We start from the raw sequence: 18910 nt of genomic DNA, 5'->3' as shown, positions 1-18910 counted from the left end.
AACCACCACCCAATCACTGTGTATGGAATGTTTTGTGATCATTTATATTAAACTGTGAATTTTTCAATATATGAATATCATAACTTACTGTAAAAACTTAAAAAAACCCCCAAAAAAACAATTTGAGACGTGAGCTTATAAGGTTTCAATTTTAAGATCATTATGCTGAACTTTGCTGATATGACAGTACGGCTTGGCGCAAACTAATGCATCACCCATATTGTATGACAGTTTGAGTACAATTCTTTAACTCCCTTGTGGACCCGTGAGACCTTATAAGCTAAGGGCTCCTTTTATCAAGGAGCACTAGTGGGGTTAGCGCGTCGGACATTTAATCACGCGCTAACCCCCGCGGCAAGCCAAAAACTAACGCCTCGTCAATGGAGGCGTTAGCGACTAGTGCGGCAGGCGGTTTAACGTACGGTATTCCACGCGCAAACCCCTACCGCGCCTTGACAAAAGGACCCCTAAGTCTCAAATTGATTTTTTTTTTTAAGTTTTTACTATAAGTTATGATAGTCCTATTTTGAAAAATTCATAGTTTAATATAAATTATCACAAAACATTCCATACACAGTGATTGAGTGGTGGGTTTGGCTATAGGGGCTTCGGTCCTTGGCTGAATTACACATTTCTGAGTGTATGAGAATTTAAGGGTATAGTTACATTGATGTTAACAGACTTTTAACTGGAGATCTTTTGTTGTTGGGTCTAAGGATTTTGGCCTCCACATTCCTACACGTTACTTCTTCATAGATAGTCTCCCTACATTTTTCTTTTCTCTTCCGAGACCAATAAAATGACCTTCTGCTGTGCACGAGTTGAACTGTGGGACTCACTTGTCAGCCAATTACGAAAATGTCGTGAAAAGGGCAGTTTCAGAAAATAATTTAAAACGCAACTATTTGTAAATGCTTTTTTTTTTAGATACTGATCCCTTATGATTGTTCTCTGTTGAAGAATTTCCATATGATTTTTTGGGGGTTTGGCTATAGGGGCTTCGGTCCTTTTGTATAAGCCTGCTGTCACTCTACTTTTTAATAGTTGATTTTCCGAGGATTATTTGTCTACGTATGTTTGATCATATACGTTTTACAAATTATGTATGTAAAGTTATGTAAACCGTTTAGGTTTAAACGGTATAGAAATTTTTTTTTTAAAATAAATAAATAAATTCTGTCCAACCCAATCTTTTTTTCTCTCTGAGTTTTCAGGAAGTGAAAATTGATTACGCTTCGCAGCGCCTGCAACAATCAGCAGATGGCGCTAGCTGCTCGGATTTGACCATGCTACATAAACCCAAGCCGCTGAAAGTCACTGCAGCAACATTTGGGCAATGAACACGGCTGTACAATAGAGCTGGTACGATTCTGACAAGATGATTGTAAGTAATCATCCTCCCATTTCTCTAGAACGCTTCCCTCATTGTTTTTACCGATACAGGCAGGACAGAGTGTCCGCTGTGATCAGCGCATCAGAAAAGGTTGCGTGTGAAGACAGTGACAGAAGATGAGTCACTTCGCAACCTTCGCCTCGTGAAAGAAGCGTCTCAGCCGAGCCTTTACAAAGTCTAGCATGCAATGTTAAAAAAAAAAAAAAAAAAATCCACGTAGGTAGGTAACAAACAGCCTGTCAAGGGAAAAACAGCTTTATCGATACACAAGTTATTTGCAGTGTCACGTTTGTTATTGAAGCTTGGCAGCTAGTTAATGAGTCTTAGATCAGGAGTTTGCTGACATAGTCATAAATCAAGACAAAGTAAATATCCTTGGCTCCAAGCAAGGTTCCATTTCCATCTGAATACAATCGACTTGTCGCTGCTAAGACTTGGGGCTAGATTCACTAAGCCCACCGATCAAGTCCCGACCACTTAGCGACCCCTTTGTGACCCGGACCCGATTCACTAACCTGCCTCCCGATCCGATTCCGATCCGCGCATGCAAATGAAGGGAAGGACATCCAAAAGTAGGGAAGGCAGCGATTCACAAAAAAAAAAAAAAAGTAAGGAACTCCGACTGGGCTGGCCGATCACAAAAGAAAGCGACTGGTGAGGACCAGTCGCTCGCGTCCCTGCCGACTGTTCTGCAGCCCTGAAATCACTTCGCATGCCGCCCTGCTCGCTGCCTCTCTGCTCTGCAGCCGTGACGTCTACTTCCCACCCAAAGCAACCGTGAAGCCGTGGGATGCCGCCTGCTCCCGTGTATAGGGAGTAACATCGCCGGGTGACAAGCACGGCTGGAGACAGCAGCAGCGGAAATAGCAGCCAGGAAAGGGGGGGAAGGAGGGGGGACACATTTGGTTCCCGGTTCCCACCAAGATCCGCTCGTAAGAATCCACGCATCCAGGTGTCGTCAGCGCTCTCTGCACAACATCCCCAGCTCTGGCTAGCCTGGAAAACATGAGATCTAGCCCAGAAAATGAAACCGTAGTTTCTCGCAAGGCACCACTCCGAAGTTGGCCCTGTGCTGCTGCTTTTACAAAATAATCCGTTTTCGGGGTAAACAAGTTATTTTCTAAAAGCCTGGCTACTGCCGGGTAGTCAGGGCATGAAACTTTACAACGGTTGATACCAAAAGTGGCTAATCCAATTTATTAGTGGCTGCTCAGTAGAGGGTTTTAACTTGCGGGTTTAAAGCGGGGCTAGGGCAAGGCCATGGGTCTGGATTTTAGTTCCGGAAAATCTAGGAACCCTAGCCTTAATGCATGGGAAAAACCCATGTAAGGGCACACTAAGGCCACTTTTTACCCCAGCGTAGTAAAAAGACCCCATGGATGGATGAATTATGTCACTGAGTCAGCTACCGAAGTGAGGAAGCCACCCTGTGACGTTTCACGGCAGTGTACAATAGGGTTTGCCATTGCCTTCTCCCGAACAGTGTGCGACTCCACTATGTCACTGCTGCCTAACATAGGGCTCCTCAGCCTACAGCACCTGGTATTTCCCTCATCCAGGTACTAGCAAAAAGACCCCGTATTAGCATAATGACATAGTACATGACAGCAGAGGAAGACCAGCCAATGTGAATCATTCTTTGCAGAACTCAAGATTGGCTCTATAATAAATGATGTATCTAGTAAATCCATTTTGTTAGTTCCTGTAACATGGCACAGCTGTATGTATATACACTTCCCCCTCCCTATTCGCGGTTTTGTCGTTCGCCGTTTCGATTATTCGTGATTTTATTTCACCAGGCCCTCCCCCCCCCGAGAATCGCTCGTTTGGCAGCCCGCATTAAAAAAAAACAACAGCCCTGGGACTTGGATCGGGGCAAAGAGGGAAGCGATAAGAGGAGGAGGGAGCGATCGGAGGTGGAGGGAGGTGATCGGAGGAGGAGGGAAGCGATCAGAGGTGGAGGGAGCGATCGGAGGTGGAGGGAGCGATCGGAGGTGGAGGGAGGCGATCGGAGGAGGAGGGAAGCGATCAGAGGCGGAGGGAGGCGATCGTAGGCGGAGGGGGGCGATCGTAGGTGGAGGAGGCGAGCAGCCGCCCCAGGAGCACAGACCTTACCTGGTGGTCTAGCGGTGACGTGGGGCAGGAGCGATCTTCCTACACTCCTGCCCTGTGCAGAGCCATTCTGTGAGTTCCTGTGGTTTCACGAGACTAGAGGAACTCACAGCACGGCTCTGCACGGGGCAGGAGTGTAGGAAGATCGCTCCTGCCCCACGTCACCGCTAGACCACCAGGTAAGGTGTGGGAGTGGGTCAGAGCCGGCCCAAAAGTTATTCCTGAATAGGGAGGGAGAAATGTACTTCACAGTCAGGGCTATAATTTCAGATAAATTAACCACCAGCCAATAGTTTAGAATAAGGCAAAAAGACACTTAAGGAAGATAAGGTTCTTACAGACACAATGAGGAATCCTTGAAGTCCAGATGGGGGTTCCAGTCTCCCGGCTATAACAGGTCAGAAGGGAGCTTCCTTCCAGGACAAACCCGGCATTGCATGTGTACTGAATAGTGGTTCCAACCAGCAGCACCGGGTCCGATATTAAACGGGTTGAGTGATCCACTTCACCAGGATCTGTGCAGTACATAACTACGAAAGAGAAGTTTAAAAAAAAAAATTACTGTATATACTCGAATATAAGTCGATTTGAGTACAAGACGAGGTACCCTTCCCCCCCAAAAGGAGGAAAAAAGGTTGACTCTAATATAAGATGGGGGAGGGGGTTAATATTCACACATGGGACTCATGGGATTCGTGAGAACTTGTGGCAGCCATTCAGCGAGCTACTCAGCACCGGACAGGAGCGTGAAAGCTCGCTCATGCCCGGTATACCGCTGGACCACCAGGGATTCAAAAAGGTGTGCGGGAGGGAGGTAAAAAAAATTGGCCGTCGGCTGTGCAGGAGAGGGGAGGGATCTCTCCTGTCTCCGCCCACCCCAACAGGCCATCCGGCATGCCCAGCAGAAGCATTCAGCAAGTCCGGAAGGGAGGATGAGTGGGTGATGAGCTGAATATAAGATCAGACCCCTATTTTGGGGACTTTTTTTTGGCCCATAAATCTCATCTTATATTCAAGTATATATAGCATGGTACCTTTTCTTTCTTTCTTTAAAGGAGATAGGTCTTGATTTACCACTTTTTCTCAGTGTCAGGTCAAAAGCGCGCCGGGACAAAGGTGCGCCCAGACAATTGAGCACAGCGCGGAGGCGCGCACCGCTCTAAATTACTGTTTTTAGGGCTCCGACTTGGGGGGCGTGGGGGGGGAACCCCCCACTTTCCACTTTACTTAATAGACATCATGCCGCGTTGTGGGGGTGTTGTGGGGGGTGTGGGGGGTTGTAACCCCCCATATTTTACTGAAAACTTAACTTTTTCCCTGTTTTTTGGGAAAAAGTTCAGTTTACAGTAAAATGTGGAGGGTTACAACCCCCCAAACCCCCATAACGCCAGCGCGATGTCTATTAAGTAAACTGGGGGGGTTCCCCAACAAAACCCCCCGTCGGAGCCCCTAAAAACTGTAATTTTGTGCGACACGCACCTCCGCGCTGCGCTCAATTGTCTTTCGCGCCGTTGTCTATGAACCCTTTTTCTCTGTGGTTTGTACAAAGTGGTTTGTGTATTTTTTAGGCAGGTACATATTTTGTACCTGGAGCAATGAAGTGTTAAGTGACTTGCCCAGAGTCACAGAGAGCTGCAGTGGGAATTGAACTCACAACCTCAGGAGGCTGAGGCAGCTGCTTCAAGCACTAGGCCACTCCTCCACTCCCACTTTACTGTTCTTAGAGACCACTTCTCTAGGGCTACCAGATGTTCCCGAAGGAAAATCCGGACCCATGGCCAAGCCCCCAGGCCTGCCCCGTTCCATCTGTGTCACGCCCTGTTCCGCCCCCCCAGCCCCACCCCGATGGCATCCATGTATGCGCGGACGCGACGCATTGACCTCACACGCATGTGCGCGTGACGTCACCACGTTGCGTTCGCGTATACGCAAGATGCCCCTTCCCGACACGATTTTGACGGGAAGCTTTTCAAAATCCGGACAAAGTGCCGGGTTTTGAAAAGCCGTCCGAACACGTCCTCGAAAAGGAGGGAAGATCCGGGGAAATCGGAACGCCCGGTAACCCTACACCTCTCTCATTAAGCCTGCAAGGCAGTTTACAACACAAGTAGCCTTTCACAAAGAAAATGAAACGCGCTTGAAAGTTTCTGTGCACAAAAATTGCCTAAGTATTCTTCCGCCTTAAAGATAAGAGCACAAGAGAAGCCATGTTGAATCAAACCGAGGGCTCCTTTTACTAAGGTGCGCTAGCGTTTTTAGCGCACGCAGGAAATTACCGCGTGCTACGCGGAAAAACTAATGCCAGCTCAATGCTGGCGTTAAGGTCCAGCGCGCGCTATTCCGTGCGTTAAAGCCTTAACGCAGCTTAGTGAAAGGAGCCCCAAGTTTCATCAAGTTCAGCTTAAATCTCTGACAAAGGCCAGTATGGGTCGTAAGTAGATCCCGAAAAGTAGATCCAGTTTCTCATAGCTCACTTCCAGGGTTGAGTGATGATGTCTTACGTCTACTTGGCTAATAATGTTTTTATGTGGACTTTCCCTCTATGAACTATTTCAAACCTCTGTTGAACCCTGCAATGCTGGTCACCTCGACCACGGTTCATAGTCTTAAGCGCGTGAGGACAAAGGCGCGCTGACAAACGAGCGCTGCGCCACAGGAAAACCTTCTTTTAAAGGGCTCCGATGGGGGGGGGTGTTGGTGGGGAACCCCCCCCACTTTACTTAATAGGGATCGCGCTGGCGTTGGGGGGGTTGGAGGGTTGTAACCCCACATTATACTGGAAACTTAACTTTTTCCCTATTTTGTGTACGTTCCAGTTTAGCAGGAACTTGTCCAACTTTGTCTTGAATCCCTGGAGGGTGTTTTCCCCTACGACAGACTCCGGAAGAGCGTTCCAGTTTTCTACCACTCTCTGGCTGAAGAAGAACTTCCTTACGTTTGTACGGAATCTATCCCCTTTCAACTTTAGAGAGTGCCTTCTTGTTCTCCCTACCTTGGAGAGGGTGAACAATCTGTCTTTATCTGCTGTCTATTCCCTTCAGTATTTTGAATGTTTCGATCATGTCCCATCTCAGTTTCCTCTTTTCAATGGCCTTTAATATGCACTAAATTCTTACCTAGAACTTCTGCCTTTTAACTAAGGGCTCCTTTTACAGCTGCGGTAATCGCTCCGACGTCCGTAGGGATTTAATGGGCATCGGAGTGTTTGCCGTGCGGCAGCCGCTACTGCGGCTTTGTAAAAGGGAGAGTACATATGACACCAAGAAAGAGAAAGAAATGTGCACGCATTTCATTAATGACCCTGTGACGTCACCTAGGTATGTTAGATATGCAAGACTCTCCTGTAAATATTTACAAATTATATTCAGAAAAATTCTTAAAACACTTTTGGAATTTATAAAGAATAAATTTTGTATAATTTATTTATCACTTTGATTTAGGAAAAGAGTAAGGACGAATTAAGATCAAGTATGTATCAAGTTCAAGTTCAAGTTTATTTGTTCTTAATGAATCGCCTATTTAAAATTGCTAGGCGATGTACAATCATAAAAAATATACAAATAAAATGTTGGTGCTGACATATAAAATAACTAATGTTATGGGCTGTGAGTTTATCTTGTTGGTCGGACTGAGGCTACAGAAGTTGATTAGTATGTGGCATCACACGCACACACAAACCAAGGCATGGCCCAACAAACTTACTTTTCTCACAAAATGGTGGATCGCTGCTCCAGCTGAGATCCCATTGGCAAGTTAGTGTGTCACTTCCTACGATGTCATATCCTGGGTCACACTGATAGGTTATCTTTGCTCCTCTGACCAGCTCTGTATGAGAAGTTGTTTTCCACCCATTCTGAATCTCAGGCAAGTCTGAACAGGAATCGTTCTTGGACACCTCTTAGAGGAAAAAAAAGATACTGGGGTAATGAATAACCTTGTTGTTTGCATTTTATGAATTGCCCTGTGCAATTTAAATTCTCATTTTCATTTTCTTTCCGTATAAATCCCCCCAAAAGTGATACTTTTTGAATGCGCCTGTCTAACTTTCAAGATTCTCTTTGGCGTATGTTTGTTTCTTGTACCACTTTCTTGGAATTCTCAAAGATGGGGGCCTGGTCAGGACCACGCAAAAACTCAAACTCGCTTTTCCATCCCTCAAAGGTATCGTTTCTATTGGTAAACTGGGGAAATCCTGTCCATTTAATCTAACAGAAATATGGAACGATATTCCCCTAAGGTTAAAAGAATTAGGTTCATGTCAATCCTTTCACAAAAACAAAAAAAAAAAACTTGGTTATTCTCAAAACTGTAAATTCTGTTTTTCTTTCTGTCTCTTAATTTTTTTTTTTTTTTAATGGTTTATTGTAAACCAAGTCGAGTTTTATTATATGAAGATGACCCAGTCTATAAATTTAAGGGCTCCTTTTACGAAGGTCCGTTAGGACCTTAATGCGCGGAATAGCGTGCGCTAGCTGCTACCGCATCCTCTTGAGCAGCTAATCCGGTGCGTTCGCTAAAAACCTTCGTAAAAGGAGCTCTAAGTTTTAGTTTAGTTTAAACAGGAACCAAAATATGTTCCGAAACAAAACTCCAACAACATAAACACATGGCACCAGTCTGAATTTAGCTACATAAATGTTTATTTGCCCTCTTCATCATGTTATGAATCGACAAAATAGAGCAGAGAAGATTATTTACATTGTCCAATTTGACACGGACTAGAGGACATGTAATGAAGCTAAGGGGGGACAGGTTCAGGACTAATGTCAGGAAGTTCTGCTTCACTCAGAGAGTGGTTGACACCTGGAATGCCCTCCCAGAGGAGATTATTGCGGAATCGACCGTCCTAGGCTTCAAGAGCAAACTAGATGCATATCTCCTTGAGAGAGGCATATAAGGATATGGTGGACTATAAATTACCAAGTATATAAGGCAGTAGTATATATTTTTATAAGGCTAAATATCAGAGAAGCTTCAACCCATATAGCCTCAATTAGAATTAGTATATATTCTTTTAAGACCTCAGCAGTACAAACTGTGAAAAAGTTTTAATTCACAGTATAATTTGCACCAGGTGAAGAACCCCTGCTATGCTCTGATAAAGAGATGAGTATTTTTTCTTAACCTATTTTGAAAAATAAATAAAAATGAATAAATTAAATAAATAAGATTTGATAGAAAATTCTGACCGATGAAGACTTTAGTGCAAATTATACTGTGAATGAAAACTTTTTCACAGTTTGTACTGCTGAGGTCTTAAAAGAATATATACTAATTCTAATTGAGGCTATATGGACTATAAATTACGCCAGGTGTACACCTGGCAGGGCCTCCGCGTGTGCGGATCGCCGGACTTGATGGACCGAAGGTCTGATCCGGAGATGGCAGTTCTTATGTGATACCAATGAAGACCCTACTGCATAAGTAAATATATCAGTCTATAACTTCTACATTGACCAGTGTAGTATACCAGATATCAATCAGTCAATGTGTTCTTCTATATCAAAATAATTTTCTCTCTCTATTGTTTCTCTCTATTCTTCGGGCATCAGACATGCCAGTTGTTCGCCTCAATTTTTGGCGATACAACAATCTTGATGGCTATGGCTGTGGCTTCTTCATTCGCCCACTTGCTGAAAATTTTTTTAGCGTTTTATGTTTTTTAGATTTTTTAAATGTTTTTATACAAAGTGCTTTAGGCTTTCACAAATAATTAATGAAATAACTTATCTTAAAAGCGTTGTTTCCTTGGTAAGATCGGGTCAGGGACCTGTCGTATCGACATGTTTCGCCGTGAGGCTTTTTCAAGATTGAGTCCCCCTTATTTTCAATTTTAACTGACCATCCCGATGCTCAACTTTTTGATCTAACAATGAAGACCCAACATGGCCGTGTTTCGTCAAAACAATGCCTGCATCAGGAGTCCAATCTCAGAAGCAGGCGAGAAAGCAACTCGATATGCTAAATAAGCGTAGGAAGACCGAAACCAATCTTTTTGTTGGACTTTGAAGTTTTCGTTAACGATCACCTAACTTTTCCAATAAACCCAGTGCAACAGCATTGGCTCTGCATTAACTTCAAAGCCCAACAAAAAGACTGGTTTTGGTCTTCCTAAGCTTTTTACGGTGCCGCATATTTATTTTGTTGGCGTGAAGAATTCAACATTTTTGTTTACAACATCTTATGGTTCCTGTTTCACCTCACTTTGACCCCCTTTTTCAAAGCCAAGGGCTGCGTGGCAAATACTGCCATGCCCGTTTAATTCCTCTGGGCGTTGGAACATTTCACTGGGCCAACCTGCGTGGTCAGGCTTAGTAAAAGAGGGGTTAGTTTGGTTCCTAAATCCAGAAAAACGCTGCAACCTATTCTGAGCAACTTGTAAATGATTTTTTTTTGTAAATAATGAGAAACACTTAGGGCTCCATTTCAAAAGGTGCGTTAGGGCCTTAGCGCGCGCTAAAATGCCACACGCGCTAGCCAATACCACCTCCTCTTGAGCAGGCGGTAATTTTTCGGGTAGCGCGCCCTAATCCGGTGCCTGCGCTAAAAACGCTAGCGCACCTTTGTAAAAGGAGCCCTTGGGTAGGAATGCCAGTGTGTTTTAATCATGCCATTCGCAAGGGCTGGAAAGGTGGAGGCTGAGCCGTGTGTGGCCTTCTGGAGAGAGCTGCGGAACTAGAGCGCACAGGATGTAAAGGAAAAGGCTTCTTAAGATTTCTTCATATGAGAGGCTGCCAAGGTATCATGTATGCTAATGACATGATTAATTGCAATTAAGGCACTCACTTTATTCAGATAGGTAAAGAAAGAGGCACTAATATAGCATATACTCTAATATATATAGTACTAGTCTTTAAGCCCGTTACATTAACGGGTGCTAGAATAGAGTGTCTGTCTGTCTGTGTTTCTTTATCTCTCTCTCCTTGGCCGCTGTCTGTGTCCTTCTGTCTCCCTGTCTCTCCATGGCCCTTTCTGTCTTCCCCCAGAGTAAAACTGTCTGTCCCCAGCACACCTCCTCCCCCAAAGCAGCTCCCTTTCCCTCTCCCTATCTCTCCATGGCCCCTTCTGTCTCCCCCCCCAGCACACCCCTCCCCCAAAGCAGCCCCCTTTCCCTCTCCCTGTCTCTCCATGGCTCCTTGTCTTCCCCCCAGAGTAAAACTGTCTGTCCCCAGCACACCCCTCCCCCAAAGCAGCCCCCTTTCCCTCTCCCTATCTCTCCATGGCCCCTTTCCCTCTCCCTCTGGCCCCCTGAATTAATCCCCCTGCTTACCCTCCCTCCATCCCGGCGTCTTCTGGCCTGCTCCTCTTCAAAGCAGGCCGCGATCGTGGTGGCCGGCCCCAGCGAACTTCGCAGGCCGCTCCCCAACCCGGAAGCACGCTCCCATCCGACGCGATCCCGTGCGTCAGAGGGAACGTGCCACTGAGGCCGGAAAGCGGCCCACGAGGCCCGCCAAAGCCGGCCACGATCGCAGGCTGCCCCGAAGAGGAGGAGCAGCGACAGCGGCAGCGACAGCAGCGGTGAGTGAGGGCGGGAGGTATGGTCCAGCTTGCTTCGGGTTGGTGAGGTGAGGGCGGGAGGTCTGTTGAGCTTCCTTCGGGTTGGTGAGGGCGGGAGGAGGGGAGTGGCCAGAGTGATCATTGGCCGGGTTCTAAAATGGAACACGGCCACGGATCACACACCACGGTCGCAGTAATCACGCTTTTTTAAAAGCGCATGCGCCACTAACCTTTTATTATATAGGATATAATCTATATATATTATATAGCATATACTCTAATATATATAGTATATAATCTATATATATTCACACCTCCTTCCCTTCTGTTTTGTGAACTGAGACCAGAAACCTGATTAACTAAAGCTAAGTTAATTGCTTTGAGTTAATATTTATAAGTTGAAACATAATTTATAAGCTGAAACATAACAGATAAGCTGAACTGAAAACGGAGAAAAAATTTATATAAAAGAAACACAAAACCAAAAATACCCAAAAAGATTAGAATGATCCTGTGACGATTTGAGGCATAAAGCCACCCACTATGAGTGAACATTGAGTGGGTTGATGGCCTTGCTGAGGATCGGACATGATATTAAAAAAAAAAAAATAAAAAATGAAGATTTGAATGAGGTGTGAATATATATAGATTATATACTATATATATTAGAGTATATAATGACATGATTAAAACACACTGGCATCCAACATGTGAAGAGAAAGTGGGAACTATAATTTAGCCGGCACTGTTTTGAATTTTGGCACATCCAGGGCAGGAGCAATTGCCTAAGAGAACCTCTTCTAGGAAAAGGAAATTGGAGTGTCTCCTTGAAAAAGGCATAGCCTTATGTAGAAACCAAGTTTCCAAGTTTATTCTATACTTGATATATCGACCATCAGCGAGTACCTGGTCGGTTTACAATACTAAAATTAAAGTGTAAAAAGGGGAAACATTTCATAAATATAACATAAGTGGCTGACCAAACCACATGGCTCTCCCCTGCACACTAGTCTATAACTTGTGACTAACGTTTAATGCACACAGTCAAAAAGGCGGGAGGGAACGGGTATGGCATGGCCATTCCCAAAAGTTAGGCCCCATATTATAGAATCTGGCTGATCTGCGCCTAATTTTGAGCACCAGACTCTTATTTATTTATTTAATTCGTTCTCTTTCCCGTTGTCCCCAAAGTGCTCAGAACGGGTTACAGGGATAGTTCCATATCTAATAGATGCTGGCAATGTCATGGTGATATAGGGACTTCAGATCATCTGTTATTTTTTTTGTCCACTGATCTTTAGGGCTCCTTTTATCAAGGACATTTCATCACGTGATAACCCCTGTGGCAAGCCAAAAAACTAACGCCTCGTCAATGGAGGCGTTAGCGACTAGCGCAGCAGGCGGCTGAACGCGCGGTATTCCGCGCATTAACCGCCTTACCGCACCTTGATAAAAGGAGCCCTTAGTTTCTGGAAATCAATTTGGGGACAAATAAATCTTGTTTTAGAATCGGATATTCCCTTAACATATGAAGCCATAATTTGTGGTACTGTGTTACACGTTAAACCTCCCCTTGATAGATATAAAAGCCGTCTTTTCCTGGTTTTGACTGGAATAGCTGTTCAATTGATCACAAAAAACTGGAAAAGCCATGATACATTAAACTACACATTTTGGTGGACAAATGTATGTAATACATACAAATATGAGAGAATGAATGCAGAATGCTTGGGGTCAAGTGCTTGATTTAACAAAGTATGGAGTCCATTGGCTTTATTTGCTGCTTCACATTAATGGTTTATGTACTTTTCTTCTAAGTTTTTCCTTACACATCCGGGGTAGGGGTTGGGGGGGTTGGGGGAGGGAGAGGTAATTAAGAAATTGATATTAATTCTTCATATCAATGTAATAAATAAAGATGTCTTGTATTATTAATAATTGATAGAAGGGTGGGTGGATAAAGTTATGGTTCTATATACTAAGAGGGGCATAATCGAAAGGGACGTCTAAGTCCATTTACGTCCATTTCGCAAGTCGTCCAAAGTCTGAAAGAGCCTAAGTCCCATTTTTGAAAGAGATGTCCAACGTCTTTTGACTTTCGAAAATCGTCCAATTATACGTCCTGAAGATCTGATCGTCCGAGCCGCTAAAACGTCGATCTTTAAAGCACATTATCGTCCAACTGTCCGTTCAAGTCCAAAACGTCTAGAACAAGCCCTGTTGGACGTGGGAGGGGCCTGCAAAGTGATGGACAGAACACCCAGACAGGGCACCTAAATAGTAGGGTACCTTACAGGGCACTGCTGTGAACCTCACAAACAGGGTGCCATGGCTTCTCCTTATTAAAGCTCCCTTATAGGTGACGGTGAGCCCCCCAAACCACCTCCAGAATCCCCTAGACCCACTTATCTACCACCCCAATAGCCCTTATGGCTGCAGGAGCCACTTATATGCCAGTAAAAAAGGGTTTTGGGGGTGTATAGGGCAGTGTACATGTTTAAGTATCAATGCAGTGATTACAGAGCCTTATGGGCATGAGTCCTTCTCTCTATGGGTCCCTAACCCACCCCCAAGATGACTTAAGCTGCCTCTGGGCTGGACGACTAGGCTTTCCTATGCCAGGCGGCCAGGTGATGATGGTCTGGAGGCTGAATTTTAAAGTTGTGATTAAAATTTTTATGGGTGGGGAGGTCGGTGACCACTGGGGTAGTGTGTGGGGGCCCGTTTTATGTATTTTCAGTGCATATCTGGTGAGTTTAGGTGGGTTTTTGTGACTTGGAACATGTTTCAAATGGTCTAAGTCACAACGTCCAAGTTCCGTCGATCGTGGGCTGTATCACTTTTGGTTATACATGCTGTACGACTAAGTCTAAGCAGGCCCATGTCCCGCCCAACTCCCGCCCTTGACACGCCTCCCGAAATGCCCCGTTTAGCTTTGGACGTTAAGTGGCACTATGAGGGCCTAAGTTGTTTAGAAATACGTCCAAAACCCGGTTTGATTATCGGCGCTTGGACGTTTTTGAGAAATGTTCGTCCAAGTGCCGACTTAGGCCGGATTTTGGACGTTTTTCTCTTTCGATTATGAGCCCCTAATTTTATAAAATGGTGTAATTTCTGTAATATTTGTCTGTATTCAATCAAATATATTACACTGTTGTAGTTTATCTATATATATATAAAATCGGAGGTATGTATGTGTGTATGTGCCGCGATCACGCAAAAACGGCTTGACCGATTTGAACGAAACTTGGTATGCAGATCCCTCACTACCTGGGGTGATATGTTCTGGGGGTCTCGCGGCCCACCTGCACACGTGGGCGGAGCTACAAACATAAAATCAGATTTCACCCATTCATGTCAATGGAAAAAATGTAAAAAGCTGCCATTCTCACAGTAATTCAAAAACGGCTTGACCGATTTGAACGAAACTTGGCATGCAGATCCCTCACTACCTGGGGTGATATGTTCTCGGGGTCTCGCGGCCCACAACTCTATGTTGCTTGCTCAAGGCTGGGTTCACCCAGCAATTTATATGTTCTTGCTCCAGGAGGTGAAACTAAAAATGTTGTTTATAATCACGTTTTGCGTTAGTTGTATTGTATTCATTTTGTCAAATATTTCACATTATAATTTGAATATTGTACTTTTTATTAAGCTGTAAAAAAATAATTTCATTCACCACTATAAAGTATCTTTATTTGAATCCATTTACAGTGTTATTGCTATAATTAAATACCCGTGCAACGCCGGGGCATCAGCTAGTAAAATAATAAAATTTAAAATAAAAAAAAGAACGGGTTACAGGTATCTGTTTCTATCAGGCGTAAGTCCAGCACCCAAAGTTAGGGGTGCTCTGCGCGCTTTGTCAATATTCTATAAAGGTTGGGCACCCTTTATAGAATACCAGCTGAGCGCCGATCTTTTCGGCGCTTAGATTTTGGCGCTATGTATAGAATTTCCCCAAGATGTCTAGGGAAACGCAATATTTGGCTGTTTTGCTTCTTGGAGGATGACAAAAAGCTAGAAGTGAAGCAACCCTTAAGATATAAGCACATTAGCATTGCCTCTGCTGAGTCAGACCTTAGGTCCATCACGCCCAGCAGTCCGCTCCCATGGTGGGCCCCCAAGTCAATGACCTGTAGTGATCTATTAAGCACATAAGCACTCTACTATTCTATTACTTTATTCTGTACTGTATAGTAACCCTCTAATTGTACCCCTGGATCCCCTTTTCCTTCATGAACTCGTCCAATCCCCTTTTGAACCCCAAAGTCGTACTCTGCTCTACCACCTCCTCTGGAAGCGTATTCCAGGCGTTCACCACCCTCTGCGTGAAGAAGAACTTCCTAGCATTTGTTCTGAACCTATCTCCCTTCAATTTTTTTGAGTGCCCTCTAGTTTTTGCTGCCCCTGCTAGTCTGAAGAATCTGTCCCTCTCTTCCTTCACTATACCTTTCATGATCTTATGAGTTTCTATCATATCCCCTCTAAGTCTCCGCTTTTCCAGGGAAAAGAGCCCCAGTTCTCCAGCCTCTCAGCATACGAGAGGTTTTCCATGCCCTTTATCATTTTTGTCGCTCTCCTCTGGACCCTCTCGAGAATCGCCATATCCTTCTTAAGGTACGGCGACCAGTACTGAACGCAGTACTCCAGATGCGGTCGCACCATCGCCCTATACAGCGGGAGGATAACTTCCTTGGTTCTGGTAGTGATACCTTTTTTGATAATGCCCAACATTCTGCTTGCCTTTTTTGAGGCCGCTGCGCACTGTGCCGCCGGCTTCATTGTTCTATCTACCAAAACCCCCAAGTCCTTTTCTAGGTTGCCTTCCCCCAGTACCATCCCCCCCCCATTGTGTAGTTGTACATCGGGTTCCCTTTCCCTATGTGCATAACTTTACATTTCTCTACATTGAAGCTCATCTGCCATTTATTTGTCCACTCACTCAGTTTGTTCAGGTCCATTTGAAGTTCTTTACATTCCTCTACAGATCTAAACTTACTGGAGAGTTTCGTGTCATCTGCAAATTTAACAACTTCGCACTTTGTCCCTGTTTCCAGGTCATTTATAAATATATTGAATAGCAGTGGTCCCAGCACCGACCCCTGTGGGACCCCACTCGTGACCCCTTTCCAGTCAGAATAGTGTCCCTTTACTCCTACCCTCTGCTTCCTGTTCGCCAGCCAGTTACCGATCCATCTGTGTATGTCTCCTTCCACCCCGTGGTTCCACAGTTTCCTTAGTAGGCGCTTGTGAGGTACTTTGTCAAAGGCTTTCTGGAAGTCCAGGTATACTATGTCTATGGGGTCACCTTTGTCCAAATGTTCGCTTATCCCTTCGAAGAAGTGCAGCAGGTTCGTTTGGCAAGATCTTCCAGTACAGAAACCATGCTGGCTTGTTCTCATCAGCTTATTTCTATATTTGAGGTTATTTTTGCTCTTTTGTATCCAGTGAGAAATACCCTCTTTCTTACACGCACCATACATTTTGTCCTTTTTGGCAAGAACATTTGGAGTTCCTCGGAGAAACATTGACAAATCATTATTCTTATGCAGCGCAGTGCTAAGCCTTTTTTTTTTTTTTTTTTTTTTTTTTTTCATTCATTGATTGTTCTATTTCTAACCAGATCATCTTATAATTGTTTATTGGATTCAGATTGAAAATTCACGCTTCAGCACATTTGCTTATTGCTTAAAAAAATCATTTCATGCACGTGGCGTGGTCCTAACCATTAGTAGCTTATGTCAAAAGACATATCAAAGAAACTGGACAAAATCAATGATTTCCTCCATCTTTCTTTCCCTTTTGGCCTGCTGCCAAGCGGTTATCACGGACACTTTACAAAAGTAGTTGCTAGGATAGCTTAGAACGATGAATAGATCAGCTATTCACTTTCCAGGTGACCTGTCATTCATGCGCTGGACAAAAGCACGCCGACAATCGCACGCAGGACATATATGTGCCGTTGGGGGGGAACCCCAGGAACCCCCAACTATACTAAAAATTGCTGAAAACCCAAAAACCTAAGGAAAACGGTAGTTTTCAGTGTATTGGGTGGGGGTTCCCCCACCCTCCCACTCCACCCTGAACCTTCACAATACATTTCGTGGGAAACTTCTTTCTTCTAGGTTTAATAAAATACCACAAATTAGTGGTAAAATAACCCATCTAAGACTAGCCATACTGGGTCAGACCGATTCAGGTCACAAGCACCTGGCAGAACCCCAAAGAGTAGCAACATTCTAGAGCTGAGATTGTGATGTCATAATGCCTCATTCCACCAGTGCCTAAGAGCCAACCTCAGCAGTGATGTCACAATGGCTTGATTGTCCTATACTTGGCTCACATATGAACATAAGAGTTGCCACACTGGGACAGACCGAAGGTCCATCAAGCCCAGCATCCTGTCTCCAATAGTGGCCAACCCAGGTCCTAAGTACCTGGCAGAAACCCAAAGAGTAGCAACATGACATGGGGGTGTTCTCTCTATTTTTTTACAGGCTGTGCTTACGAGGGGGGTGCTGAAAAGTTCTCAGCCCAACGAACCAATTTCCTCAATTCTGAGCGTTATTTTGCCACTGTAGCTGAAAAGAGCGTTATCTTATTTCACTAAGCGCCAATTTGTAGAAACGAAATTCTATGTTTTGACATCGTTTCAGATCATCGATTGAACCATATCCACGCCATTCTCTTCTTGGATGGGCTGAGAATTTTCCACCATCCCCTTAGAGTGTGAATATTGTGATGTCATAATGCCTCATTCCACCACCAAGAGCCAACCTCATCAGTGATGTCACAATAGTTTGATTGTCCTATACTTGGCTCACTTGGGGTGCTGAAAAGTTCTCAGCCCAACCAACCAACTTCCTCAATTCTGAGCGTTATTTCGCCACTGTAGCTGAAAAGAGCGCTATCTTATTTCACTAAGCGCCAATTTGCAGAAACAAAATTCTATATTTTGACATTGTTTCAGATCATTGATTGAACCATATCCACGTCATTCTCTTCTTGTTTGGGCTGAGAACTCTTCAGCATCCCTTCGTAATGTAACCATCAGTGTGCAGTACCTGAAGCATGTTAACACAGGATCACTTATCGTCTCCTGTTTAGCCAGGTAGCATGCACATGAGAACATAAGAATTGCCGCTGCTCGGTCAGACCAGAGGTCCATCGTGCTCAGCAGTCCGCTCCCGTGGAGGGCCCTTAGGTCAAAGACCAGTGCCCTATTTAAGTCTAGCCTTACTTGCACTAAGCATAACATGCTAGCAGACTAATGCTTTTACAAGCACTGTCCAACCATTCCACGACCCCTTTGAGAAAAATTAAGAAAACCGCAAAAATGCATGGCAACCGCTTAACGTGTTTGTACGATAGCTTGCACAATAATTGCTTAATTCCCTTTGGTAAAACGTCCCCTAATTTATTTGTACACTAGTGACATTACATTACATTACATTAGTAATTTTTATTCCGCTTGTACCTTGCGGTTCAAAGCGGATTACATAAGAAGAGAACTGGACATTTCCAGGAGGGTACATGACATTGGAGAATACAGGTTGAGGGTATAGACTTAATAACAGAATGAGTGTATAGACATAATAACATTGGAAGATAAATCAGGTTACGTTACATTACATAGCAAATTGTCTGTTTCCATACGTTGGTAGGTAATCGGTTTCGGTAGGATAATTTAGGTTCAAGGTAGCTTTGTTGGCTTTTTTTTTATTTTTTATTGGTCGATTGAGGGTATGGTGCCAGGGAGTGCGCAGAACATGGTCGGTGTAAGTGGAAGAGGAGAGGGAGATTAGGAAGATTGTATATACTTTTTGAATAGCAGCGTTTTGATTTCTTTACGGAATGCTTTGAAGTCAGATGTTGAGGTTAACAATCTGGTGATGGAGGGTTCGA

At 44.3% G+C, this 18910-nt stretch overlaps 1 protein-coding gene across 1 annotated transcript in view; it reads right to left on the bottom strand.

Moving 5' to 3' along the window:
* Positions 1–18910, bottom strand: part of SEZ6L (seizure related 6 homolog like) — a 143366-nt gene that overhangs the window by 28969 nt on the left and 95487 nt on the right. The window contains exons 10-11 of the mRNA XM_033956207.1: positions 7208–7402; positions 3844–4035 (exon numbers count right to left, since the gene is read on the bottom strand). Of these exons, the coding sequence (XP_033812098.1) occupies positions 3844–4035; positions 7208–7402 (387 nt within the window). The remainder of the gene's footprint in view (positions 1–3843; positions 4036–7207; positions 7403–18910) is intronic.

The sequence above is a fragment of the Geotrypetes seraphini genome, chromosome 8 (genome assembly GCF_902459505.1).
Source record: "Geotrypetes seraphini chromosome 8, aGeoSer1.1, whole genome shotgun sequence".
Classification (NCBI taxonomy): domain Eukaryota; kingdom Metazoa; phylum Chordata; class Amphibia; order Gymnophiona; family Dermophiidae; genus Geotrypetes; species Geotrypetes seraphini.
The sequence above is the reverse complement of the archived record's forward strand: the minus strand, read 5'-3'. Positions and strand labels throughout refer to the sequence as shown.